The 27,958-nt window shown below is 39.4% G+C and overlaps 2 protein-coding genes across 2 annotated transcripts in view; both read left to right on the plus strand.

The window, feature by feature from the left end:
- The first annotated feature begins 730 nt into the window (after positions 1-730).
- On the plus strand, positions 731-5,927 carry LOC115800685 (transient receptor potential cation channel subfamily M member 2-like). The gene is made up of 12 exons (XM_030758179.1): positions 731-752; positions 883-1,015; positions 1,459-1,546; positions 1,749-1,833; positions 1,939-2,084; positions 2,208-2,272; positions 2,761-2,790; positions 2,876-2,962; positions 3,044-3,122; positions 3,238-3,339; positions 4,490-4,606; positions 4,711-5,927. Exons 1-12 carry the CDS (start codon positions 731-733, stop codon positions 4,825-4,827), a joined length of 1,071 nt encoding a protein of 356 aa, XP_030614039.1. The 3' UTR covers positions 4,828-5,927.
- A 3,346-nt stretch (positions 5,928-9,273) lies between these two features.
- Positions 9,274-27,958, plus strand: part of map3k13 (mitogen-activated protein kinase kinase kinase 13) — a 40,141-nt gene continuing 21,456 nt past the window's right edge. The window contains exon 1 of the mRNA XM_030757983.1: positions 9,274-9,378. The gene's annotated coding sequence lies outside the window, so the exon portion shown is untranslated. The remainder of the gene's footprint in view (positions 9,379-27,958) is intronic.

The raw sequence follows: 27,958 nt of genomic DNA on the forward strand, positions 1-27,958 counted from the left end.
CTAATGTTCATCATTTATTTTTAGCTCAACTGTTTTGAAGAAAAAGTCGAGCTAATGTCATAGGCTTGGTGGTGGCAGCGGGCACCGTCTGTTCCACAGAAACTTTAACATTGGCCAGAACTCAAGAATGATCTCACCTAGGATGTTCAAATTCACACCACAGATGCGTACTGTTCAAGTTAGACACATCAAACACTCTTATTTTACTATAACAGCACTTTGACACCCCGCCCCTTACGAATCCAAAACAGTCGAGTGTTGGTACCCGCTCAGCGGTGCTCTTGTTAAGAACTGTATTTTGACCAAGAAAAAATACAAGAAAAAACACAATTTTCAGAGCTTTCAGCCACATCTCACGGTGTTCATCAGCAGGTGAAGCTTGCCTGGTTTTCATGGGGATGGATTCATTTATCCTCATCATAGCGTGACCAGAGTATGACCTTTTAATAATTTTATTAGTTCAGATGATCTCCACTGTCTCTGCTCAGGGTCGATGTTCTGTTACCTGTTTTTAGTGTTTATTTATGTAAAGTGCTACTGAGAACGTACCGGTAAAGACACAGAAATTTTAATTTATTCAGAGATCAACTGTGGACCCTGACAGTTCCTTAAACAGCAGCCTAATTTCTGTTTAAAAGAATTATCATACTGAAAAAACACACTAAAACTAAAAACATTAGATAAAAGACAGAAAACATAACAGAAATCAATGGAGGACAGACAAAACAACATGAAGGCAGAACAAAAGGTCAGTAAGCAGCTAGTATCTGCTCTTTCTGTTTAACTCAATCCCAGTTTATCTGTTGTGGAGGTTTCTCTGTCTGTGTGGATGTGCAGAATCAGATTATGCAGTGATCCAAAGCATGTGATGCTGTTTTTCAGAGAATGAGCTCGCCCAGATAGAGGAAGAGGAGCTGCTGTCCTGGGAGGCCTTGATGAAGGACAGATACTTGCTGTCTGCACGGCAGGAGCAGAGCCAGAGCATGGAGAGACGCATCCTGGACACAGCCCAGAAGTAATCGCGCAGTAATGTAGCCAAATGTCGCTGCATGGCGAATCTCCAGGCTGCTGCTGTCCATGTCACACCTTTCATAAAACTGAGTAATGGGCAGTCCAAACAAAGTGTGATTGTACCTTTTTAATTTGTTTTTAATGAGCTTTTAGAGACCAAGAGACCATTCTCCATTCTTAAGCACCTTATATATATATCGCACACAGTTGAATGCATTTGGGGTAATTTGGAGTGGAGATACTTCACAAAATCATATTTTATATTAACACACAGTGATTTAAACTATTTTATTTAAAAAGTAAATGATCTCCTGTTTGTATTTGATAACAAGATACCACTGTTTGCTGAATATAAAGCTAAAGGTGGCTGCTGCTTAATATTCAGTTAAAGATTTAGGAGTTATTTTTTTAAACCGATACTCATACTATTCTTGGTGGTTTCTTCAGGGTTTCCAGCATTGCTGATCTGCTGGAGAGAGAAGGGGAAACGAGCTCTGCTGCCATGGTGAAAAGACTGGCCCAACTAGAAGAGCAGGTTGTGACCTGATTTTTGGGTTGGCACAAATGTTGCACCTGTGTCTGTAATATGTGGCGTTATGCTACGGGAGTGTGACCTGATCCACTAAAGACATGGCACACTTTTTTTGACACAGCCATGTGTGTTTGTTGATTGTGAAAAATGGGTCATCTTCATCATTGTCTAAGCAGTTACAGAAGTATTTACTTTGTCTGATCAGGTCAGCCAGTCAACTAAAGCCCTGCAGTGGATTATGGACAGTTTGAAATCTCAGGGTTTGACTGCAAAAGACACACAGTCATTGAGTCAGTACCTAAATTCCTTATTCAACATTTACATGTCACTGTTTGAGGTTTGCCAAATATTTAAAATCTCCTGTTGTTTGCGCCCACATTTGTGGTTACCTGCAGCATCAGATACAGCAGATGAGACCCCAGATTCTTTGGATAATACGCCAGAGAAAGGAAGCAGTTACCATGTGAACTCCCGTCAGTTTTACTACCCAGACAGCAAACTCACGCGCTTCCCCGTGCCTGAGGAGAAGGTGCCCTGGAAGGTATTTCACATATTTCCACCACAAGGTCATCAGCTGCTGGTACTCAGAAAGTCCCTGCACTGATAGATGTTTCAGGAATTCAGGTGGCTTTTATCTCCTTTTTTTTTTTTTTTTTTCTTCCAGGTCAGCTTCAGCTCATATATGCCAACTTATTATACCTCTAAAGAGAATGAAGACCACGTGGATGGGTGTGTGAAGCCATAATTTTCTGTTACCATTAGCTTTTATGAGCTGTTTGAAACTTTGATTTTTTTTTTTTTAATTAGAGTATTGTAGCTTTTTAATATGTTTAGTTTGTTTTTCACATCCTGTAAGCACTTCATACACTGCAACACAAAGCAGAGTAGCGAGAGTCCTGCTCAGACACCCTGTGCACTATTACTGACTGAGGGTTACATAAAAAAAGAGAAAATAGAGGCAGAGGTCAGCAACCACATTCTTCTAGTAGGTCATAACTGATGACTAAAAGGGATTACTTTGCATATTATATCTATAAAAACATTAATTAGCAGGCAATGAATGGCCCTAAGTGACAAATCAATAACCAGCTTTCAGGTTGAACCTATTTGAGAAAAGTAAAATAAGCTTTCTGGCCTTCCTCTGATTTTTATTGTGTAATTACAAGACCGCCTCCTCCAATCTCTGTATGCTCTTCTTCTATTGTTTCTCCCTACAGATCAGAACCAGAAGCCTTAGATAATTACAGGTATGACATGAGAAGAGATATACAACCCATTCAGTAGCACTTATTGTAACTGCACAAGCATGTCTTAAGGCTCTTCTCATCTTAGAAACCCAGGAGGGAGGACAGGCATCAGGGGGCAAGGGGCACTGAGCCGCTTGGGTCCAAACCTCATTGTAGAACTTGTGATTACACGGTAGGTCATCTAATATCCTTGCAGAGCTTTTAAAAAGGTTGTTTTTCACAGAAATAGCTGAGGCTTTTGATTGATTTTTAGGTGGCGAGACAGTGAGAGGTCAGTTCTGGAGTACCTGGCAACTCGGGGCGAGAGTCAAGGAACTTTGGTTTTACCTGGAGTGAGTCCCATTGTTGGTCCACTTAAAGTGATTCATGCTTTTTTTTTGCCCTTTTTCAAACACATGCCCCATTCTTCTATGATTTATTTATTTTTTAATTTTTTTTAATCTTCAGGGGCCTGTTGACTCTGCTGATCACCTGCCACCAAGGCTTAAAAGAAAGATGGGGAAGGAGCTGTATGAAACCATCAACGCGAACCTATCAGAGGGAAAAAAGGTAAGTAGCTTTGGTGTTAAAGCTTTAAAGTAGCTGCAGAAGTAATAAACACAAAGCAAAGCAGTGAAGCAGAACAGCTTAGATTCAAGAACATGTTAACACTCAGACCACAACATGTAGAGAAAGCAGCAAGAACAGCCCCAGTGTTTTTGTTTGATGGAATAAAAAAAGACATGCAAATACTGTTTAGTAAAATTAGTGAAACAACAGATTTAATATTATTAAATAACAAATGTAAGCATTAAAGATAAACAAATTATTTCCTGAGCTGACCATCAGAAAGTTTGAAGTTTGAGAACATCACAAACCAGAGGTGGTAACCAGAGACCTCGTGGCCTCACTACATGGATCAGGAATAAAAATTAGGCAGAAGTCAGAGGTTCTCAAACTTTGGCTTGTTTGTCACACTTCAGAAGCTCCACAGTTTCTATCAATTATTACCAAAAATAAATAAAATGAGAGTTGGACCTGCAAACTTGTTTGTTTTTCCTGAGAAAAATAATTAACCCTGTAAAGCCTGAAGCATGAAATAACTCCCAGGAAATTCTAAATTTTGAAACTGGAGTGTTTATTGAACCTTCTGGGAAAAAAAAAAAAGCATTTTGCATAGTTTTTGCTACAGTCAGCATTTTTGTGCAATTTATTGCTCACAGTAGCACTGCACGTGTCTGATTGCATACTCAGGTTTTTCAGGAAAAATAAATCTGATGAAGGTCTCAAAAACTCAGGTATCAAATATGATACACTTAGCATTACAGTGTGTTTTAGCTATATGTTTGTTTTTTGTTTGTTTGTTTGTTTTTGAGAAGGTTTGTGATGCTGTAATATTGAATTCCACATGCTATTGATGTAAAAAGGGCAGAAATGAACAACAAGCCCTGAAGAAAATCTGAAAGATACAGTTTCAAAGATGACTGAACTCAGCTGTGGATTGGTGTTTCTGCATTTAGATTAAATTTGTGGCTTCGTAAGAAGTATTAACTTACCATTCATAAATTTTCTTAAGCACTTATTCAAGAAAGAAAGGGAAACATCTTGCCTGACCTTACAGGGCTGAGTCTGTTCGTTCATCACATTAATGTGATGATCATTTTAAAAAGCCCTTCCTGGCCCGATGAATTTGCTGATGAGCATGTTTGTTTGGTTTTAGGTGTTTGAAGGTTATGTGGATGACTGCAGGAACACAGATAACGCCTGGGTGGAAATGACTGTCCTAAACATTCACCTGGACAGAAAAAGCAATGTAATTGTGGACATCAACAATATGGTAACATCCAGCATTTTACAGTGTGAAGAATAAATTGTCTGGTGGACTGGTTTACATTCCCTCCTTTCTGCACTTACATGTTGTGATTATTTGTTGTTTCTTAGGTGCTGAGCAGCCACGGCGATCTTCAGTGGCAGGAGGTGAGCAGCAAAGCCACACTTAGCCCAAACCAAAGAGAGTGGCTGCGGCTGGTTGCTGCGCTGCACAACGGGAAGTTCTGACATTCACGACACACAGAGCTTATGGCTTGGAAACACCTCGGCGTGCCCCTGGATGCACTGGTGGGGGCAGCCAGGGAGAAGAACATCTGCTTAGACTGCTGCCCCTGCAACCCAAACCTGGATAAGCATCAGAAAATAGATGGATGGAAGAATGAATAAAGGGGGCCAGTTATGCTCATTCACAGCTCTGTGTTTTTATTTATAGCTCATTAGAATAGCTTTGCGTGATTCATAGCTCAAACTTTTTGTGACTCTTGATGCAGCCAATCGGATTATCGTCTGTCTGTGCTCAGACCATATTAGGGATACTCAGTGATGGCACACAGAGCCAGAATATAAAAAAACAAAACAATAAAACAAAACAATAAAAAAACTACTTTTGGATCATAGGAATTACTTGTACATGCATGCACTGGCCTCATTATTAGAAACTTAATATGAGCCTTCATCATTCTTATATGTACATCTAGTATCTGTATGGCATAAAAAGTATAAGGGATCCCTTTTAAGTGGCTGAAGTTCACTAACACCGTACAGGGTAGTTGTACTTACGGCTGTCTAATACTATGCAGGAGTTAGTTTATTCCATAAGCTATCATAAGAGTTGTGAAGTATATTTATTACTGCAACATCAAATGCAATTTTCTGTCACTGCAGTAGATTTAATAATAATCTTATAACTTGCTGAATATAAATAATGTTTTTTTTTTTTTTAAGGGACCATACAACACGGTACTTTTATTTTGATATGTACTTATTTACTTGATTAAAATTTCTGTATTTACTTGTAACAAAGCACTTTTACTTTGTAGTACTGCTGCGTTTAAATTCTCACTGGTAAAATAATTTCTGCCTCTGTGTTTGTGTAAATGGAGGCGTTTTTGTGTCGCACTCTCTCCTGTTCTGTTTAAAAGCAGCCTTTATCTTCACTGCTTCGCAGAAAAGCTTGTGAAACACTTTTGTTTATGAGTGCTGTGAGCTCAGTTTTTGTCCACCTGCCAAGCGTGCAGCGCTACGTTAGTTTCGGAGCAGCCTCCGCGGGCTCTCATTGGCGCAGCCAGAGGTGGCCAGATGGCGCAGTATCGGTTTCACACCCTCCTCCTTGCTCGCTGCTTTCCCTCCTCCTAATCGATCATTTATCCCAGTATAGTCAGAAGTCATCCTGATTGTGTGCGTGTGCGCGCGCGCGCGTGTATTAAAGTGTACTAACTACATAATCGTGTGAATTTGTTGTGTGACTTTATGACCTGAGTGTTAAACTGTGTGCGCAGCGCTGGCAGCGCCGCTTCAGTAGCGTCCTGACCTCCCTCACTTTCTAATTTGTTATTATTTGTCTCCACGTACACCGGCAGCGCAAAGACGCTATTTTTAGCTACGGCGTCAAAGAGAGGCGAAAAAACCCCGAAGACCTCCCACTCTGATTTTATTTCACGATTGCACAAAAAAAAAAAACCCAAAAACAAAAACAAAAAAAAAAACCTCTGTCCTTATTGAGTCACCGCTGCCCTGCGTTAGTGTGTACAAAGGTTATTATAGTTAACTCAAACTAGATTTGAGAATAACATTTTAGTTCACTAAAATAAAAACCTATCTGAAATTATTGGGAACTTGCAAAACTAACTAAAATTGAATAAAGACATAAAGGAAACATTCTTAGATTTGGTAACATTTGGTAACATTTGTTATAACTCATATGATGAGGCTTTGAACATGTTTGCTGAGACTTCTGAGTCAATTGCTTTAAGAAAGCGCTGTGTTTTTATTGTAAAACCTACACTCATTTTCCTCAGTCTTGCCTCTGCATTTGCAATAAATAAAACAACACTTAAAAAGATAAAAGCAACATTGAAACTAATAAAAACTCAACCAAAACTAAACATTTTCAAACAGAAACTAAATTGAAACCCCCAGTATACCCTTTGGTATTTGTATGAGTGTACCCATCACAAATCACAGGTATAAAAGCGCATAAAGGCATTACATAAGTGACCCCACACAAACTTCCATTACACTTACTCAGATGGGCCAAATTCTGTAAAAACTGGGAAGTTTTTAGAGGAATGAAAAGAGACTGACAAATTCATGGTTGTAAACATTTTACAGTTAAAAACATTACAACAAGACACATAAATATACAACTTTAGATCTTAAACAGTGGACTGACTACAAATAAATGGACACATATTGCTAAAACTGCAATTATTTGTCCATTTTAGTTCAGTAAATGTCAGCATTTCCAAAATGTACTCAGTTCTTTCACCCAAAAAAAATGATGCAGATTTTTGTATTCTCCTTACACTTCAAATCTAGTGTAAGGAGCCCATAACCTAAATTGAAAATGACCCCAGGATTAGATTATTTTTACCTAAAGTGTAAGAATTTCATTTTAATTTTGTGGAAAAACCTCTCATCTCATCACGTATTTCTCTCATGGACAACTGAGATGGAGCCACTTATTTATAGAATTCCACATTCAATAATCATTTCCAATGGACCAGTCTCCAGATAGATCTCTCTCTCTCTCTCTCTCTCTCTCTCTCTCTCTCTCTCTCTCTCTCTCTCTCTCTCTCTCTCTCTCTCTCTCACACACACACACACACACACACACACAATACAGTATGAGTGAATATTTTGAACATATAGACAGTAACAGTGTTTCAGTCCTTTACAAAAACACAAGGACAAACTACTCACCCATCAGAACTTTATCTTTCGGGCCTTGCACTCAGTAAAGTCACTGACAGCACTGCTCAGATCCAAAATCCTGGAGGTCTACCCATCCTGCCCTTTTCTGTCCTTCCTGTTTCAGCATGTTTTTTTTTTTTTTTTTAATTTTGACAATTTAAAATTTGCACCTAAAATTTAATTCATAAGGAAAATTTTTACATATAGGGGATTTGTCCACTCAGTGAATATATAAATTCTGTGTAATGTGTAGAGTGTGCACTCCTACCTTCTAGGGCTGAGGGTTGCCCTGCCAAAAGTTATGTCTTTGTAAAGGCGCAGTGTTAAGGGAAAATGTTTACCATGCTATGTGAGATATAATGAATTATTGAGCCTTAAGAGAGAGAAAATGTAATTTAGCAATATCCTTAAAAATGGGTTTAAATTGGAAATTTAAATTAAAGAACACACCAACCATTCCTTCAGGAAATTACTGCCAGTTGTTAAACTGAGACTTGATTTACAGCAGATATTATTGGTTTACTTTGTGTAATGAAGCAGTACAATCAAGAAAGCCTTAGGAAGTAAAAACTGTTTACAATATGTCATAGAAAATTAAGTTTATCTCAAAGGGCTATATAGTTTGTTTGCCAAACATCGTTTATGCTTACATCCCTTAATTGGGCAAAATTAAATTCTGAAAAGCCTTCAAGCCCCAAATCAACTGTATGCAACTTTATTTGATTAATCTCAATCTGCACAAATTATGAATAACATCAACATATTGCTTGGTGCATAGTGCTGAATAAAACCGAGTTTATCACCAAAACAACCTGACTCTGTTAATCCAGTGCAAGAATGCTATCTGTCTGCTGATGGAAACATCCTTAGCAGCAGCCGTTTACTCAGGCTGCCTTAAAATTAAATCATTCCATAAGATACTGAGAGATCATCCACCCTGCATCATACCTTTTTGCTGCTGTTCCTCATATTTATAGTATAGATATTATTTATTAATTCCATATGCACTGCTATTTGATAGAATTCTCTTTTGCACAATCTCAGTCTTTCTTTTAACTTGCATTTATTATTATAGTATTTTTTTTTATCACTCCTGTATATATAATTTTGCACAACCTCACAACGTCTTCAGCATGGACCGGTGGTTCCTTTAACAATGCTATTATACTATTGTTAGCTTTATTCTTTATGCTCCTGCTGAAAATCACAGTTCATGTGAATGAGCTTGTAGTTTGCAGTCGGCCTTAATGATATAATTACAAAACGGTGTTGTTGGTGCTCGGCCCCTTCATTTTTTTTGCCTTCAGTGCCATCAATGCGCCCTCCTAATGTTTGTTATCCAAACTGATAGAAATTCTGATGCTGATGTGCTTCAGTCATGCACTCAATAGACGATCTTTGACCACGTGAACCGCTTTACAGGTGCACGGGCCAGAGGCTCCGGAAGTGACGTGTGACGCTCACAAGACCAGACCGTACCATTCTGGGTGGACGGTAAATAGATGGACCCGGAGACAGCGGGCGGATCTCCGAGGGACCTAGAAACGCTGAGCGGTAAGAAAGTCAGCTGTATGCGACATTTACCGAAAGGTGCGGTGAAACTGAAGCGTGAATGTGTACATGTGTGAGGAGTGTGAAGAGAAACGCACCGGTTTGTTGTTGGGATGATGGTGAAACTGAAATGTGCTGACCGGGGCAGCTGTCAGTGAGCTGCGGTCCTAACGCGACGACTGGATCCGAAAGTGTTTATGAATGAAATCAGAGCCACGGATCAGCGCTTATTCCTCGCCACCAGCTTTACTGTCCGCACCTGTAGCTCCATCAGAGACGTGTTTTTAAGCAGCAGGAGTCAAACAGCAGGTATAGGTAAGGTTGGGGCTCGTATTCGCCGTCATTATGTAACCAAGTGCACAATCTTGTTAAATAGTGAGCTACAAAGAGGCTGTGTTTGACTCAGGAGAAGGAGGAAATTATAGGCTGCTGAGAAGAGGTAAATTATAGAGGCTGGTGAAGAAATGTTTGTTATTGACTTCTCAGACTGATGTTTTGTTTAGTATTTTTGACTACGTGGCTAAAGAGTGAAACAGATGCTGTATGGGACAGGTTGGCTTCTATTTACTATTCTGTGGTTTCCACTCAGTATATTATTTCTTTTAAATTCAGATCAGTACACTATAAATTACCCCAACCCTAAATCAGCACAGTCCAGTACAACTACTGCAGTGAAATAAAGGTGTAATGCACTAGACTATAATTTAGTTCAATTAAACAGCTAGTGCTACAAAATAAAGTACTTTCATTTCTTGAAATGTTTAGAAATGCCTCATTTGCATCACCTGTTCACTGCAGCTTATGAAATGTGTTTACATATTCACTGAAAATGAAACAAGCTTGTAGTTTGTTAATCATGTGATGGCAAAGAGAGTTTGTGCTCACTCAAGCTTGATACTTCTGCGCTTAGGAAGAATTGCAAGTCATGCTAATAAAAAAGGGATAAACGCTAAGTTAATATCAGACTAAGTGTAGGTGCTGTGTGTGCCTGGCTAGTACCGGGTTGGACCCCCTTTTGCCTTCAAAACTTAACTTAATCTTAATGTTAACTTAATTCTTTGTTGCATCGATTCAACGAGGTGCTGAAAACATTCCTCAGAGATTTTTGTCCATATTGACATGAAAGTATCACACAGTTGCTGTCAGCTGCACCTCCATGATGCGAAGCTCCCATCCCACTACATCTTGGATTGTGATTTGGTGACTGTTTAGGCCATTTGAGTGCAGTGAAGTCACTGTCATGTTCAAGAAACCAGGTTGAGATCATTTGAGCTTTGTCGTATGCTGTGTTATTCTGAAGCAGCCATCAGAAGATGGGTACTCTTTGGTCATAAAGGTATGGACATATTCAGCAACAATGCTCAGGTAGGCTGTGGTGTTTAAATGAGGCTCCGTCAGTACTAAGAGATCTAAAGTGTGCTGGGAAAATATCCCCCACACCATTATAGCACCACCACCAGCCTAAACTGTTGATACAAGGTAGGATGGATCTGTACATTCATGTAGTTTAATTCTGAACCTACCATCTGAATGTTGGAGCTGAAATCAAGTCTCATGGACTGGTTCTTATAGCGCTTTTCTACTCTATTTTGAACACTCAAAGCTCTTTATACAACATGCCTCATTCACCCATTCACACACATTCATACAAGTACTTCTTTCTACGTCTAGGTGCTTTCTATCTAACATTCACATGCATAAATACTTCAGTGGATGCATTGGGGAGCAACTTACACCCTGAACAGGTCGCCAGCCTGTTGCAGGGCCAACACAGAGAGACAAGCAACCTTTCACACTCACATTCATGCTCTCATTCACACCTATGGGTAGAAAATGTTTTGTAAAAATGTTGCCCGGTCATCAGGCCATGCAACATTTTCCCAATCTTCTGTTGTCCAATTTTTGTGAGAGTGTGCAGCTTCACTTTCCTGGCAGGAGAGGCACCTGGTGTGGTCTTCTGCTGTTGTAGCCCATCTGCTTCAAGGCTCAATGTGCTGTGTCTTCAAAGATGCTCTCCTGCATACCTTGGTTGTAATGAGTGGTTATTTGGGTTACTATTGCCTTCCTATCAGCTAAAAGCAGTCTGTCCATTCTCCTCTGACTTCTGGCATCAACAAGGCTTTTTTTTTTTTCTTCCAGAGAACTGCTGTTCACTGGATATTTTCACTTTTGAAATTTTCAGGTGTGTGTGTGTGTGTGTGTGTGTGTGTGTGTGTGTGTGTGTGTGTGTGTGTGTGTGTGTGTGTGTGTGTGTGTGTGTGTGTGTGTGTGTGTGTGTGAGAATATTCCAGCAGATCAGCAGTTTCTGAAATACTCAGACCAGCCCATCTGCACAAACAGCCATTCGAAGTCGCTTAAATCACCTTTCTTCCCCATTCTGTTGCTTGGTTTGAACTTCAGCAGAAATCAATCACAGGCAGCACTTTGCTGAGTAACCTCGAGGTGAATGACTGCAGTGACTCTGAACTGCTGTATAAGTAGTTCATCAGTGGTCTGTGTATTGGTGCATGTCAGACAATTGGCAAAATTAAGAATAATAAAATAAATGTTGGATTTATTTATTTCACTTTTTTTTCAAAATGTTATCCCTCCTTAAAACTAGAGCCTCAAGATGACCTTAAGTCTCAATCAGGTCACTTTAATTTTTTCATAAAGTGTGTTTAAATACAAAAAACATTCACCAAAGTGCTTCACAGTTGTGGCCCTTGGACATTATTTTCTCATGCCCTCTCAAGGCAGGTTTTGATACTGTTGTGATGAGTATTTATCAGTAATTAATCCCTCCCTGGTCAGTGCTTATCAAGACCACACTGTACCCAATAAACTGGCAATGTATGATTGAGTTCAGATGAGCTGAGTTCATTGAGATGGTGTAGACCTCTCACCCTGCTCTCTCTGTCTCTGTGAGCAGTGCAGCAGGAACCATCTGACACAAATCAGATGCCATCGTTCATCTGTCTTTCATGATGTCACAACAGTGTTTGGGTTCGACCACTCTTCATTTGTGACAAAACGCTTTGACAGTCGGTCAGCAGTGGAAGGTGTCGCGCATGTGCACCCCAGATGCTGTGGGCTGTCAGCGCAGCAGCATTGTGTTCCACCCTCATTGTGCTGAGGGGGACATTTCCAGTAAGCACCCACATGTGTCACTAATGGCTTTGCCTGCCTTGTAACTGCTGCCTGTCTGTGGTGCATTTACAGGTCACACTTGACACCAATCAGCCAAATGGTCCCCCCCCCCCCACCCCCACTGACTCTGAGCTGAAGGCTACACCTCTCAGGTGTTGTTAACAGCAGCACAGCTGACATGAGCAGCTAGACATGTGGGGCCAGTCTCGCCCTTTGAAGCTTTTAGTGTATATTTATGCTGTGACATTGAACCTGCCAGCAACAAGAAACCAGCGGGCTGTTTTTCATTTCAACAAGGTACACTAGCGGAGGTGTGGCGTTTAATTTCCTGAAAGACGTCCTGGAATTTTCACCTGTCTTGCAAGCTGTTGGCGGAAACTGTTTAAAGGATTGTGTACTCGGCTGGTTTGCTGACTGATTAGTTGACTGACAGAAAATTATTGTGCAGACATTTTGCCTTCTGGTTTTATTCCCTTCTTAATTTGATATTTCATAAAATAATCAGTCCACTACTGATTATTTGATGAAATGTTGAATTAAATGCTTCTCATAAACTTTTTATTGTCTGTAAAAACACATCAGAGCCACATGTTGCACTGCTTATGAGAAATACAGGCTTTGTACTTTATTCTGGCTCAGTACAACTAGTTAACCAAATGTTTATAAATCCACACTTGAAACTAGTCTCAGCGCATATAAATCCAGAATTATACCTTTCTTATCCCTTAGGTCAGGGATGGGGAGGTAATTTTAGCAAGAGGTCACATGAGAAACTGGGACTATTGAGGGCTTCATCAATAAGCTGAACTCAATTCTGTTCAATATTTTTAATTTTAATGTTGTTTTAAGCTTATTGGTATGGCCCTCCACAACAGTCCCAGTTTTCCTTGGGGAAAATGAATCCCTGCTTTATGATGCCTGCTTTAGGTGGTTCAACCTTTAAATCCTGTCTTCCTAGTAAAAGTTGGTCACCACGGTGATAGTGTTGCATTGCAACAGGGCGTTCATTTGCGGAGTACCTGCTCATCTGAACTACTGAGTCCCGAATGGATCAGAGCTTCAGCAGAGGCATAATAAGGTCCCGATGCTGGCGCAGAGACAGGAAGCTGCATTTATGTAATTGACATGTGTAGCAGCAGCAGCGGCGCAGCCTTGCAGCTGGTCTGATCTCTCTAATCCCAGCCCTGGAGACTCGCCTTGCTTGTTTTGGGTCACATTTATATAGCAGCAGCTTCGGTGTCCTATCAGGCTTAATAAATAAGCTCATTGCACTGTTTCGTAAGATGTAACATTTAAAGTATATTTTTTTTATGTTGTCAGCAGTCTGGTACCCCCAATGAAGATCAGTTACAGCCGTCTGGTGCTGTGATAGCTTAAAAATGTTTAATTTGAAAGTCCCCCTTCTGGAAATGATTAAACCTCTGAAAACTGATCTGTCTTCATAAAAACTACATGTTTAAACATTTTTCAATGAAAATAATCCCTTTGTACTTTAAAGGGGCTTGCAAGTATCTCTGCACATTTGTCTCATTTAGTAATTGTGGGTCTCAAAGGCAAAGGAAAAGGCTTATAGTGAGTTGTATGTGAGGCTGGACTCTAAGGAAGGAGAAAAGGACTTGTATCGATTAGCTAGGCAGAAATTGAGCTGGAAAGGATGTGCAGCAGATTAGGGTGGTTAAGGATGGAGATGGAAATGCACTGAGTGTGTGTTGAGTAGATGGAAGGAGTACTTTGAGGATCTGATGAATGAAGAAAATAAGATAGACAGAGTAGGGCAGATGGAGGACAGTTAGTGAATTAGGGAGTGCAGAGGATTAGAAAGAAGGAAATGAGAGCAGCTATGAAGAGTGTAAAGGTGGTTGGTTCAGATGACATACCTGTGGAGGTATAGCGATGTCTAGGACAGGGCAGTGGACTTTTTGACCAGATTGCTCCTGGAGAGTGAGAGGATGCCTGACGAATGGAGAAGTGTACTGGTACTGATCTTCAGGAATAAAGGTGATGTGCTGAGCTGTAGTAACGACAGAGGGATAAAGTTGATGAGCCCCACTCGGTGGCAAGTTCTTTTGCAACACATCAGGAGACACAGCAATGCTCCAGTGGTCCATTCTGCAGAAGTATTTTGTTAAGCAAGAGAGGTAAACTCTCTGAGGGTCTGGAAAACAGAAGCTGCTGTTTCAGTGGTTCAGGGGAGAGAAAAAGCATAAAAAATCCACACTGAGTGGGAAAACAATGGACAGCAGCTAAGTGTAAACTGCTAAAAGTAAACAAAGCATGTAGACTGAATAACACCAGCTTGGAAGCTTTTATTCCACTTAAGAGCGCCTTGAAGCAACTGTTTGTTGTGATTTGGCGCTATATAAATAAAATTGAATTGAATTACAGTAATATAACAAGATGCTGAAAACTCAGATGTCTTCTTTTAACTTGTGTCTCCTCTTATACTCGATATGTGTCTGGTCTGCTCTGTGTTCTTGTTCATCGTAATGCACACAGTGAAACAGAGAACTGAGGAGAAACACTACAAGTATGTGGAAAGCAGCAAAAAGCAGTGGAGCTGAAGCAAGCATAGAAAACTAAGCTTCTGATAGTACTGTGTTATTAAAAACAACAGATAATTTGTTGCTAATGTTTGATAAACCTTGTTTCCAGTCACTAGCTCTGACAAGCTGATGATTTGTTATGAGACCCTGGTCATCTGAATGCCTGTTTTTGAGACTGCCATTGGTTCCAGTCCAAAGAATCTAAACCATTACTGCTTTCGCTCATAGCTACAAGCATATATAAAAAGACGGCCCACTGACATGCTAACAAGATTAAAATGTGATTCTCACTGTAGGGAGAGTCTTTAAGTGGTTTCACTTTATTCGTTTGAACTTCTTCTAGAAGTGAATGGATGCTCCATCTCACCTGTTAGTTATAATCCTGCCTGATAAAGGAAACTTTTTTTTTTTTTTTTAAAGTTTGGTCAATCAGTCCATTTGTACATGAAAAAAACACCAACTTTCTCTGTGTAGCATTGTGTGTTTGATATTCTGTTGGTAGCAATTAACCAGTGAATAGAGCACAATGTTAGAGAGAAGGCAAAAACCCAGTGCCCTTTATCCCTCTGCATTATGTGTGTGCCCTTTTAGTACTGAAATAAGTACTTTATTAAGTGATCTGCATCAGATTATTAAACACCTTAGACTATTCTTGGCACTTTTAGTTAAACAAAAGCAGCAATTTGGCCACCACCATCTTTCTGTTTTTGAAACTGGTCGTTCTGAGCGAAAGTTGGATGTGACGGAGAAACTGAAGGACACTGCATACTCATACGATAGCGACTTGTCACTCAAAGGTAGACCCTGCTTTCTTTCTCCTTTTTGACTTTAGTGGGGATCATAATGTATAAAATTACCATGAGTGAGACATTAGAACTCACTCATCAGGAAAAGCACTTAATGAGGTCATAGATTGAGGGAGCCATGGACTGCTATACAGTCTGGCTTCTTTTTTGCAGCTGGAAGACTCAGCACCACCTGGCCATTATAAAGAAAACACTTTGGATGTTCTTTCACTATGCTCATTTTTCACACACAGTCCATGGCTGTAGATATTCCATATTAGGGTGCCATTTACCTCAGCAGGTGACCCATATGGCACAAGGGTAATGCAGCGACCTGGGTTTTGCTGCACGTCTTCCACCTGCTCTCTCTTACATTCCTGTTATCTCTCGTTATAGCAAAGGTGAAATAATATTTCATATTACATTTTGTGGGTTAAAATAATAATCTCTTGAGTTGGCTGGCTGGCTTGCGGGTTACGGTGGTGACCATGACCTACAGCATCCGCAATTTAGGGGGTTTTGTTGATATTCCAGAGTCATTTTTTTCATTCTGTTATGTCTGCTGGCATTATCGTATAAAGGCATAAAATGAAAAATGCCCTAATCTCTCATCTTTATTTATATATTAAAAAACAACATTTGTTGTGGGTTTGATTAGGTAACATGAGCGAAAGCCTAACAGCTGTTAAAAATAGCCCTCACATTGCGTGCAGCGCAGCCATTGAAGAGCCAGTTGAGTGGAAAAAGCCAAACAACAAATGTTGGGCTAAAAGAAGGATATGAACATGAATGTGTTGCCGCCATCCCCCTCTCTCCCCACTCTTTCTGTATCCTCTTACTCGCTCGCCCACCCTCAGGCCCTCTCCTCCTCTCCTTCCTTTCCTTCCTTCTGACTGACATTTCCGTAATGACACTGTCTGCGCGCCACAGGCCCTGCCTCCTTGGCCTGCTGTGCGCTCACGCAGAGTGGGCACACCTTACATCTATATCAGACTGTTAAAAACCAATAATGACGACTCAGCGTGGTTAAGGGAATGTTCATCTTCCATCTTCTGGGCTTGTCTGTCCTGTTGGCTCTAATGGAGATATCGTTTGCCAAAGAGTTTATCTGACACACTCGCAGACACCCTGCTGGTCAGCGTGTGTGAGGACTGGGATTTTATTAAGAACTGGGTTAAGCCCTTTATATTTGGGCAAGTGTATTACAGTTGTGACTGTGGTGGGGGTGGATTAAATCAGCATTGTTGAACCCTAAGTGTGCCCAGGCTCTGCTGCTAAAATTGAAGCCTTCTTGAAGAAACATGAAGTCATATTTTATATTAAAAGAAAATACACATTTGTCAGCTCTGTTTAAGTTTGAGACCTATTTAAAGGAGATCTGTTTTACAGAGTTTGATGAAAAATGCAATCAGCATGATGTTTAATATCTGCACAGCCATCTTCAGTATATGTGTTGGTTTGTGTGCATGCATATAGCGCTGTGTTCAAGCTAGAAGTGCACTGCTTTAAATTCACTTCTCTCTTGTGATATGTGTGCTAGCTGAGCTTCTATAATTACCACAGCCTGCAGCGCCTCATGGGGAGCATATTAACACACACGAGTGGAGGAGCAAGAACCAGAGCACACGCACAAGTCATACAGGCTGAGTGCGTTCGAGCACCTCTGACTGCTGATGTGTGCAACTTTAGAATAATGTATGAATAAGAGGGATGCACAGCTACTCACAGATTATGTAACACTCCCTCAGTGCAACAGGAATAAATTTTCCAAAACTGGTCGCATATTGTGAATCTGCAATAAACTCTACAAGAAGAAACTAATGCTAATTTAATGCAACTTTAGTGGTCTTGCATGAAATTGGCGGATAATCGCCAAAATAATCAGCTGTGCAGGGTTGGGGTTGTCACCGATGATGACTTGGATCTCAGAGGGTTAAACACTGGAAAGTTCTACTGACATAATTTATTATTTATTATTAATAAATATTAATTATTAATTATTATTTTAAACACTTTAAATTGAATATCTTTAGGTTTTAGATGGAGATACACTACATCACCTTATTGACTGAAATGGGCCACTGCCAAACAAGTTGTCATTTACAAATATCAGTGGTTGATATTTTGCTGTTTTTGCTGTTTAAAAAAATGTTGAGCTGCAAGTCTTTAAGCAGATTTTTTTTTTCCATGCTCAAAAGGTAGAGTAAAAAAAAAAATCTATTATAAGTGATACAGTATGAGCACAAAACTAGCCTAGGTCAGTGTTTTCCCTGGACATTTTAGGTGAAAGTATAACGTGACTGCTTAACACTTTAGTTTAGTAGAAAAATAACTCAAACTTGTAACTCTGCATCAGCCTGCACAGTATTGTCTCGTAATAAAATTTCCACAAAAACAATTAAATCCAACACCCACACATGTCTCACTTTACCCCTAGTACATTTATTAAAATACAATGTTTGTCCTATTGACCTTCATCATGCACCTGGTTATAATTTAAAAGCCTAAATGGATTGGCGGTAAGAGAGACAGTGTGCGGGAGTTGGATTTAATTGTTTTTGTGGGATTTTCTTCCAATGTACCTGCTGCACATTCAGGTGTGCAGAGATTTTGAATTAGTAGGTTGTCAAATAATAAAATTAAAACTGAAAAATCTTTTCTACCTGGGATGTTGTAACTTAGGTTGGGCTTTTTAACCAGTTGCTTAAAGCCCGGCTTTTCCACCGTGTAAATGCATTACCGTTTGCTCTTATAACTAGCGAGCACTCCAGTGATGCTCAGTTGAGTCATTTGTGTACTTTTCAGTCACATGTCACCACCTTCTCATATCTTCTCCTCACTTGCCTTCAACGCTGCGTTTTTGCCTAAAGTGGTGAAACAGGTTTGCAGTTTACACCTTTAGCAGGAACAATTTTCTTGCATTTTTTTTTTTTTTTTTGCGAAGTACTTTGTTGCTTTGGAGGTTGTTGAAGTAGCTCCCTTTTTTCTGAATCCTCATTGGAGGCTGACATGCAGTCCTCAGTCACAGACATGTCTGGGCTTGTCTTGCTCTTGTGTGCGCTAGAAACCATAAATGTATGGCATCACTATATCACTGATATCATGATATGACGTGGCACATGCAGAGTTCAGTTCAATTCACTTGTGTTTATATAGTGCCAAATGACAACGAAACAGTCACCTCAAGGCACATTATATTGTAAGGTAAAGACCTTAGAAAGATTACAGAGAAAATCTAACAATCAAAACGGCCACCTATGAGCACACACTTGGTGACAGTGGGAAGGAAAAGAAGGCTTGATCCCAAAGGTAAGTTTTAAGCTTAATCTTAAAAATAGAGAAGGGGGTCTGTCTCACGAATCCAAAATGGGAGCTAGTTCTACAGAAGAGGGGCCTGAAAGCTGAAGGCTCTGCCTCCCATTCTACTCTTAAGGGTCCTAGGAGCCACAAGTAAGCCAGCAGTCAGAGTGAAGTGCTCTATAAGTGATACGGTACAAAGAGGTCTTTAAGAGAAGATGGGGCCTGATTATTCAAGACCTTGTATGTGAGGAGAAGGATTTTAAATTCAATTCTGGATTTAACAGGGAGCCAATGAGGAGAAGCCAATATGGGAGAAATATGCTCTCTCTTTCTAGTCCCTGTCAGTACTCTAGCTGCAGCATTTTGGATCAGCTGAAGGCTTTTCAGGTAGCTTTTAGGACAGCCTGATAATAATGAACTACAGTAGTCTAACCTAGAAGAAATAAGTTTTGTTTGTTTTTTTCTTTCTTCATTTTGTCACATTTCTGTCTGGGATTAAGATTGTTATTAGCTGTTGTTTCAAACTTATGGCTTGAATTGGGCTGACTTGTATTTTTTTTTTTTTAGATACCACTTGTATCTGTTGAGCCTGATATGTTAAATTGTATATTAAAATTCATAAATAAAGTAAAAAAAAATAGAAGTAATAAATGCATGAATTAGCTTTTCAGCATCACTCTGCGACAGGATGTTTCTAATTTTAGAAATATTGCACATATGCAAAAAAGCAGTTCTACATATTTGCTTAATATGTGCACTGAAGGACATGTCCTGCTCAAAAATGACTCCATGATTTCTCACAGTGTTACTGGAGACCAAGGTAATGCCATCCAGAGTAAGTATCCAGTTAGACACCATGTTTGTGATTTGTGGGGCTGAAAAAATAATCTCTGTAATAAAATAATATAGTCAACAGTAACAAAAGGTGCACTGAGGTCTAACAGGACACTTACAGATATGAGTCCACTGTCAGAGGCCATAAAAAGATCATTTGTAACCTTCACTAATGCTGTCTCTGTACTGTGATGAATTCGGAAACCTGACTGAAACTCTTCAAATAAACTGTTCCTCTGCAGATTATCAGTTAGCTGTTTTACAACTACTCTTTCAAGAATCTTTGAGAGAAAAGGAAGGTTGGAGATTGGCCTATAATTGCTAAGACAGCTGCATCAAGCTTTTTAAGTAATGGTTTAATTACTGCCACCTTAAAAGCCTGTGGTACATAGCCAACTAATAAAGACAGATCATATTTAAGATTGAAGTATTAATTAATGGTAATACGTCTTTGCGCAGTCTAGTAGGAATGGAGTCTAACATACATGTTGGTTTGGGAAAGTAACTATTGAAGTTAACTTAGAAAGATCCATCGGGGAGAGAGAGTCTAAACAAATACCAGTAGTACTGAAAGCAGCCGAACATAAAGATATGTCTTTGAGATGGTTATGACTATTTTTTTTTCTCTAGTGGTTAAAATTTTATTTGTGAAGAAAGACAACAATTTGATGATTAACTGATGAAAACAAGTGCTGTATGTGAAAACACAGCACAGCATGGTGGTCTGGTGCTTAGAACTGTGACCTCTTGGGCTCGAATTTGGCCTGTGGCCTTTCTGTGTGGAGGTGGCATGTTCTCACTGTGCCTGTGTGGGTTCTCTCCAGGTACTCCAGCTTCTTCTTGCAGTCCAGAGACATACATGTTGGGTTTATTGGTGATCCTAATTTGGTCATAGGTGCGAACGTGAGTGGTTGTCTTTCTCTGTATGTTAGCCCTGTGATATTTTGGTGATCCACCTATAACGTACCTGGGATAGGCTGCCCCTTTGACCCTGAATTGGAAAATTGGCTAAGGAAATGGACACACGATGCAGCTCTAAATACACACAAAAAACTTCAAGGTTGTAGCTGCACCCAACAATACAGATGTGACTGGAAATTTTAAATATTCCCAAAGACAGAAAAAAATGTCAATTGAAAGAGAAATACTGCCTCAGTAAAAATATTGCGTCCTGAATTAATAAATAAACTAACACTGAACAACTGAGATAATCATGATTAATGATATACAGAATACCCAACTAATATATATGGTGTTTATGCTTTGCCCTGAAGTTGCCTCTTGTTTTTGCACAGCTGTGACCACTTCTTTCTTCTAGCCTCTCACCCCAGCAAGCAGGAGCAGCATCCTCTCCCAGCTGCACATCTTTAAATCTCAGGCAGGCCACCACTGTCTGCCACCTACTGCAACTCCACACTCTTTCCTTCTAGGCAAGTGGAAGGAAGGAGGAAGTGAAGTCTGTATGAAGACAACATCACTGCTTATGTATGTTCATTCCTCCTACTTCTGTAACTCTCTTAAGTGAAATAATCAGAAGCAAGAAGGCCGGAGAACCTTAAAAAATAAAATGTTATCTAAGACTGGTTGCTGTGTTTGGTATTATGGCTTTGCATGCAATCCCACAAATCATGCTTGGGATTACCAGGTGCATGCTGTTGGGAGGGAGGATAGTACAGCAAGGCTTTCTGTTTGCTGCTCCTCATCATCATGATAAAGAGGGGGCTAGCATAGATGGATTGTCAGCAGAATCCTGCGGGTGTGTTGAACACTCATTGTTATGTAATTTCCACTCAGCGCGGATTGGTCAAGCTGTGGGCTGTTGGTGGGCTGAGGACATTAATCTCACAAGCATTATCTGTCTCTCAGAATCAGACGCTGTTGTGGGCAGGACTCACTCATCCATGCTTGCCTTTGTAAATCTGACCAATCAGCGGGGCCGGCTTCCTGTCATCCATTTTAGCCAAACAGGTTTGACCATGAATTTGGCTTACTCAGAGCAGATCTTTCTTTTATAAGTGTTTTCTGTGATTCATCTAACATCCTCAGTCTGTTCAGGTGACCCTGGACCCCACAGATTATAGGATTGGTACCAAAAAAGTCATTTTAGTAAACAATCCATACTGTGTTCAATCATGTTTGACCCCAAATTCCAGTTTGTTTGACCAGTGGGATCAGTAGTATCCGCGTGCCTGGGCCCACTTAAGCAAACAGAAGAGTTGAGCTGGAATGTTGTTTAGTTGGAGTTAAGCATGGTATGCACATACTGGGATCACAAACACCCCTCCTCCTTAACAATGAACTCCGACTCCAGCTTCCTTAACAACAACTGCCTCTGTGAAAAACATTGTGTTAATTAACAAATCAAAAAGGCATATGAGAGGGTAAAAACACAGCCCCATTTAAAGCTCAAAATGCATAAAATCACGAACCGTGCCCTGTGAGAGCGGCTTTCAAAAGCTTCTGTACATGAAAGAGGAGGTGACTGAAATGTACTCAGGCCCTGATAGTTGTACTGGGTGATTGCAGGCAGCATAGTACAAGGCAGCCATGGCAAGTGTGAATACACTATGAATCAGAGTTACTACAAGAGCTTTAATTAATTTAATTACTTGTACAACAAGTAAAATCCATCCATCCATTTTCTTAATTGGCTTTTCAAGTCAGAGTTGCGGAGAAAACCCTGGACAGGTTAAGAGGTGTTTTCTTGCCCTGCACCTTGAGCCAGTTTAATCTTTGGACTGTGGGAGGAAACCCACACAGGCACAGAGAGCGCACGCACCTGACCAGTATATTACAACCATGCTGCACACAACAAACAATCTGTATCTGCTTTTAAGCTATATAAGATATTATTTTTATTGTACAACAAATTTATGCATCATGAATTCTCCTAAACAATCTTTTATAACCTGAGATACAGGAAACTTTTTGCAAGAGCTTTGGTCAGCATTAGTTGAATCAGGTCATGTAGAGCAGGTAATTATCCACCTCCGATGCGTTCTCACTCTTGAAAATGTTCCATTTGGTTTTGACATCCGATGCTTGCTGACTTGCTGTGAATTCACTGGACAGTTAGCTGCTGTATTCTCACATGGCTGTAGTCAGACACAGTTTTGTGCTCGAGAGCCTGGAGGTTAAACGCATTTGAATCGCACGCGGCTTCAGCGGGTAATGTTGAAAGGCTCAGGGCTGCAGTTCATATGTGAAAACCGCTTTACTGTTACTCCACCAAGCTAATGATAGCTTAGCTACCTTGTATCACATATCTTTATTGATTTTTGTTCATAATGCATCACTTTTTTGAAATGCTTTGACCACATCCTTCAAGTAAGTCTCCCGCAGAGCCCCATCCTCCCCTCCCAGTCACCCACACATGAACTCTGAGCCATAAAAAACATTTTTTCATAGTGTTACTGAAAATAAAATGCTTGCATATGCACATACCCACAGGTATAAAGATACACACACACACACACACACACACACACACACACACACACACACACACACACACACACACACACACACACACACACACACACACACACACACAGTTGTGTTTACAGTATATCAACTGAGAAACAATCTCAGGGCTACTTTTAGAATGAGCCAAGTTGCTTCATCTCAGCTATCTCGAGTTTGATTTGGATCTCTAAAATATTAGCCTTGTTTGCAGTCAGATGTTTTAACATAGTTTTCCATAAGACGCCATTTCTTTTTTACATACTGTATGATATTCAATATAAAGTTGAATAGTGGTCAGTTTCTTTAAGATATTAGTGGAATATGCTGAAGAGATACTGCACTGATGATATCTTTATTGCATGATGAGTGTCATAAAGCTGAACAGCCTTGCCCTGTTGTATGAAAGTAAATATGGATTGAGAAATAAGCTTCACATTTACTGACGTTTTTGAGCTGTCTCTCTGTGCAGACTAAGGCGGTGCCAACTACAGACTTTGAGCCAATCACAGTGGCTGACTAAAGTTTTTATTGACAGTTCATTTGCTTTGAGGACTTTTTCCACGTTCATCACATTGATTGCCTCAGAAGTTGCTGGTTTAGTCTTTTTCTCAGTTGTATAGGCAGACAAACCTACCCTGTACACATAAACGTAGCATGTAAAAAACAAAAAAACACATGTAAGTACAATTTTAGATGGAGGTACTTGACCTAAATGGTTTTTGTTTGAAAGGAATATATTATACTTGTAATTTAACTATAATAACTTGTTTGTTGAAATTGTATAATAGTAGTTAAGGAGTGCAACTAACATAAAGAATAAGTTGCATTATATTATTAGTGTGCCAGATTAAATGTGGCCCAAGTCCAGTTAATATACCTTAGATTAGTTGATTAGTTAATTTAACAGACTAATCTAGACTAGTGTAGATGTGCTATAAACTAATGAAATGTAATATTTGGATTTACAGTGTACTGTGCGTAAGGCCTGGATGAAAACAAAAATAACTGCAGTAAAATGATTAACTTGTTGCATTCATAGTCACTACTCTGGAAGCTTGAGTCCGCCACTGATTTATTCATTTAAATATTTATTTATTTTGCTATCAATCAATATTTTGGGTTATCATCTCAAAATTTGTACTGTCTCAATCTTTACATTTTGAGAAAATTACAGGAAATTTTGACTTACGGATGATGGAACCCAAAAACAATATGTGTTCATAAATGAAAATCATATGATCCTTGATCTACATAAAGATTTTCTTTCATCTGCTGGGAATGCTGAACAATGCTTTTGTTCATACTCTGCTTTCATGACAAGTGGTTGTTTGCTTATGTGCAGAGGTTTTGAGGTGATGGTAATGGGTTGAATTATTGTCATTCCATGTACAGTAAATACATTATGTTGAACTGCTGTGACTGAAACCTTGATGGAAGTGTTTGTCTGTAATCATAGACGTGTGTGCATGTGTGGTCTCTGCAGCCAGTCCCTGTCTGCGCTGGCAGATTGAAAGGTAAACCGCTGTAAGCTTATGTGTGGGATGCTGCTTTTTCTCTTATTAATGTGGAGGACACAGGAGCTGTCAATGCTGCTGTTCCCCTGCTGGTGAAATAGTAATGAGTGTGCATAACAGAGTCGAGCCAGTGTGGTTTACAGTTCTGTCGCACTTGGAGGCGAAGCCGGGGACACACATGGAGCACCGACTGGCTCCTCGTGTGTGGCAGTGATGGCGACAGAGCAGGAGGCTGCAGCCACCGCTCAAATGAGGCTAACTGAGAAACAGTCAGACTCTGACTTTATTTGCTTTGGAAATGTTTGAAGAGGTTGCTCGGACTTTATTTGACTATGTAAGTCTTCCAAACTGTCTAAGAACTGATGAAAAATGGAAAATGAATGGTTGTGTAATTGATTTGTATTTATTTTGTTAAACCATTGTTTAACAAAGTATAAAACACTTTTACTGTGCTGAATGAAGTATAAGGTGCAGAAAGCCAAAATGTCCGAGGTCTTAGGAGGTTGTAGTAAATACTGATTATAATTGTCCAAACAAAACCCACAAATATTCTCTGCTTTTATCCTCATTATTATATTGTTTGTTTTAGACATTTATTTCTTGCTTTTGATTTCTTGCAGTCTGAGAGATTGAAAGGCCTTGTTTTAGATTTTGTTTAGATTTTGAAAGGCTTCATTGATATAATGAACGTCAATAAAAATAATTCTAGATGCCACAGATGTGATTTGGCCTTGAGAGGAGCATTCATCATCATAACTTCACTAATTTGAAAATGCTTTGATTTATTGGACAGGAAGGTCTTTTCTTTTACTCTGCTGTAAAGCTTCAGTTACATTTTAAATCTTAAAGATGATGCATTATTTTGGTTACATATTTTGTAGCGAGGATAAACTTAACTCTATAGCTGCATGACAAGAGGAAAACTTGCAACGTGCAGAAACATTCTTCAGTATTGTATCAGTATGTCGTGATGGAAAAATGTTATCTTTCTATGTTCTTTTCTTTTATTAGGTACACCACTAACATAGACCAAACACAATGAATAGGTTGTGCTCACTGAATTAAAAAAAAAATACAATAAATGATTTTGAACTTGTTTGTTTTTCTAATCAAATGCACACTGAATGCATGGTGTGTGTAGACAAAATTACTTCTCTTACAGGCAGTTTTTTGCAATTTGTTTATTGTGCATGTTCATATTGTGAACATGCACTAGTGAAAACCTTAGTGTATATGTGTATATATAGCCTTGCTAGTGAAGTACTTTGTGTTCTATAAAGCAATTTGAAAGTCTGTTTTGAAACGTTTGCTACAAACAGATTGTTGTAAACTAGCAAAGAGAGAGGGGGAGATGGAGAACATACAAGCATACATGCTGTGGTACATTTTGTGACACACCATTCTAATCTGACATTGCATTCGGTGCTCAGTTGAACTGTCATAGCATGATGTTATTACAGTACCAAAGGTTTGGACACACCTGAGGGCATGGATGTTTGTCATTATATTAGACAAGGTTAATAAAACCTGTGATGTGCAAGTGTACAAAATAAGACTCTTGTATACAATGAGCATGAAGCCAGTGTACTAAATTCTTCATAAATTTAAGGTATTTAAGAAAACTTAAAATATGTTCTGAGAATTCATAACAGAACATCAGCGATGTTTGGAAGTGAAATTTTAGAGTCAAATCTCTAATCATCCTCAGTGGTGATTCTGGAGTCTGGTGGGGCAAAAATTCACAGTGGGTGCCTCCAACCAGCCTTTATCACTGTTGTAAATAATTTGGCAGCAGCAGCAACAAGAGTCCTATAAAACTTGAGGCTGCTTATCTCGTAACCCCTATTTTGATAACACAAGTGAGGCACTGGGGCAGCGTTCCCCATAGTGAGACACCAAAGTGAATGTTTGAAAGAGAATTGCAGGCAAATCATTACACTAGAAATGGCAGAGACCATGTTTATTTCTGTAACAATGCCCAAGACCAGACTGACTGGTTATGAAGCGTTTATACTGTAACTACACTAACATGCTGATGGCTGTGTCCTTACTCTGACTCACAGCTATTAAACTAAATAATGTTACACATCAAAATAAACCAAAATAATTTGATGTCAGTGGAAGTTAAGGCCCACAGTTAAGACTAGACCAGCAGCTTTTAATTAATTAGCGTTATATTTAATCATTATTATCTGCTCCACTCACCACTGTCTTGCTTTTTTTGCTCCCTTTTTTCCCTTTTGTTTGCTGTCAGAAGGATAACTCCTCTCTGTTTTCATTGAGTGGCTTTTATTGTTGTCATTAGGCTTGTTTAAACAGATTTGTGTATGCCACTTGCAACAGGAGTGAATAGAGTCAGGTGTGGCCCCCTTAGGGAGGTCAGGTCTCTCTCATTGCAGACTTTGCATATTGCCACTGCTGTAGATTAAAGTTTGTCAGCATTCAGGGGGGGTTTGAGGGGTGAATTTGTGGTTTAGTGTTCCTCTCACTGGGCTGCTGCTGATTTATCCCAAACAGTTATATATTAGAAAAGTAAACTAGAAGGCACATATTTGGAAGAAAGCACAATTTCATGCTACAGCAGTTCAGTGACCCAAAGCAAGGTGAGCTGGTGAACAAAGCTCAACTTACTGTAGGACTCCGAAGAACTCACTTGTCGCTGTGATTATTTAGCGTAAATAAATGTAATGGAAGACTGGAAAAATACTCCACTATAACTGTGTGCGTCTGAATCTTTGGCTGCAAATGGTCAAAACAAAGTTGTGTTAGGAATAATATTATGTTGAAACTCTATAAAGTAATGTGGCTAATGATGGACGATCATAATAAACAGCAGCATATGGAGCATTGCTTTGACCTACACGGTGTAATCTTGTCCTTGTTTCATTTTGTTTTTAGTGACATTAGCATTGTAGCCTTTTTTTTTTTTTTGTGCTTCGTGTACTGCTGGGATAAAAATCGCTGACTCTGACGTCAGTGTTTCAGTAGGAAAACTGAACCAAAAGGCCGTTTCTGTTTGAGGAAGCTGTTATCAGACTTCAGCTCTTCACTCTCCAAAGTGAAACTGAATCTTTCTATTAACATTAAATGAATTAATAACATTGGTTGGAGGAAATTAATTGAGAAAATTATTTTAAATGTAAAAGTCAGGTCTGATTTAGCCATGACCCACAATATCTTTAGTGCTTTTTAAATGCACCACAAAGAAACTTGGATTTCAAAAGGTAATTCTATGGTAATATATCACTGGAAATGGAGGCTTATAAGGGCTGTAATCATGCTATGACTTTGAGTGTATTCATAATAAAGCTCCAAAGGGTAGGTT

Source organism: Archocentrus centrarchus, chromosome 21 (assembly GCF_007364275.1).
Source record: "Archocentrus centrarchus isolate MPI-CPG fArcCen1 chromosome 21, fArcCen1, whole genome shotgun sequence".
Lineage (NCBI taxonomy): Eukaryota > Metazoa > Chordata > Actinopteri > Cichliformes > Cichlidae > Archocentrus > Archocentrus centrarchus.

What these genes read in the sequence shown, in the direction of transcription:
- LOC115800685 (XM_030758179.1), top strand. Translation starts at nt 731, where the DNA reads ATGAAGGCAGAACAAAAGGTCA. An exon ending in AGGAGAAGGTGCCCTGGAAG is followed by an intron (nt 2,085 to 2,207) that starts GTATTTCACATA and finishes TTTTTCTTCCAG; the next exon opens with GTCAGCTTCAGCTCATATAT. An exon ending in AATGAAGACCACGTGGATGG is followed by an intron (nt 2,273 to 2,760) that starts GTGTGTGAAGCC and finishes TTCTCCCTACAG; the next exon opens with ATCAGAACCAGAAGCCTTAG.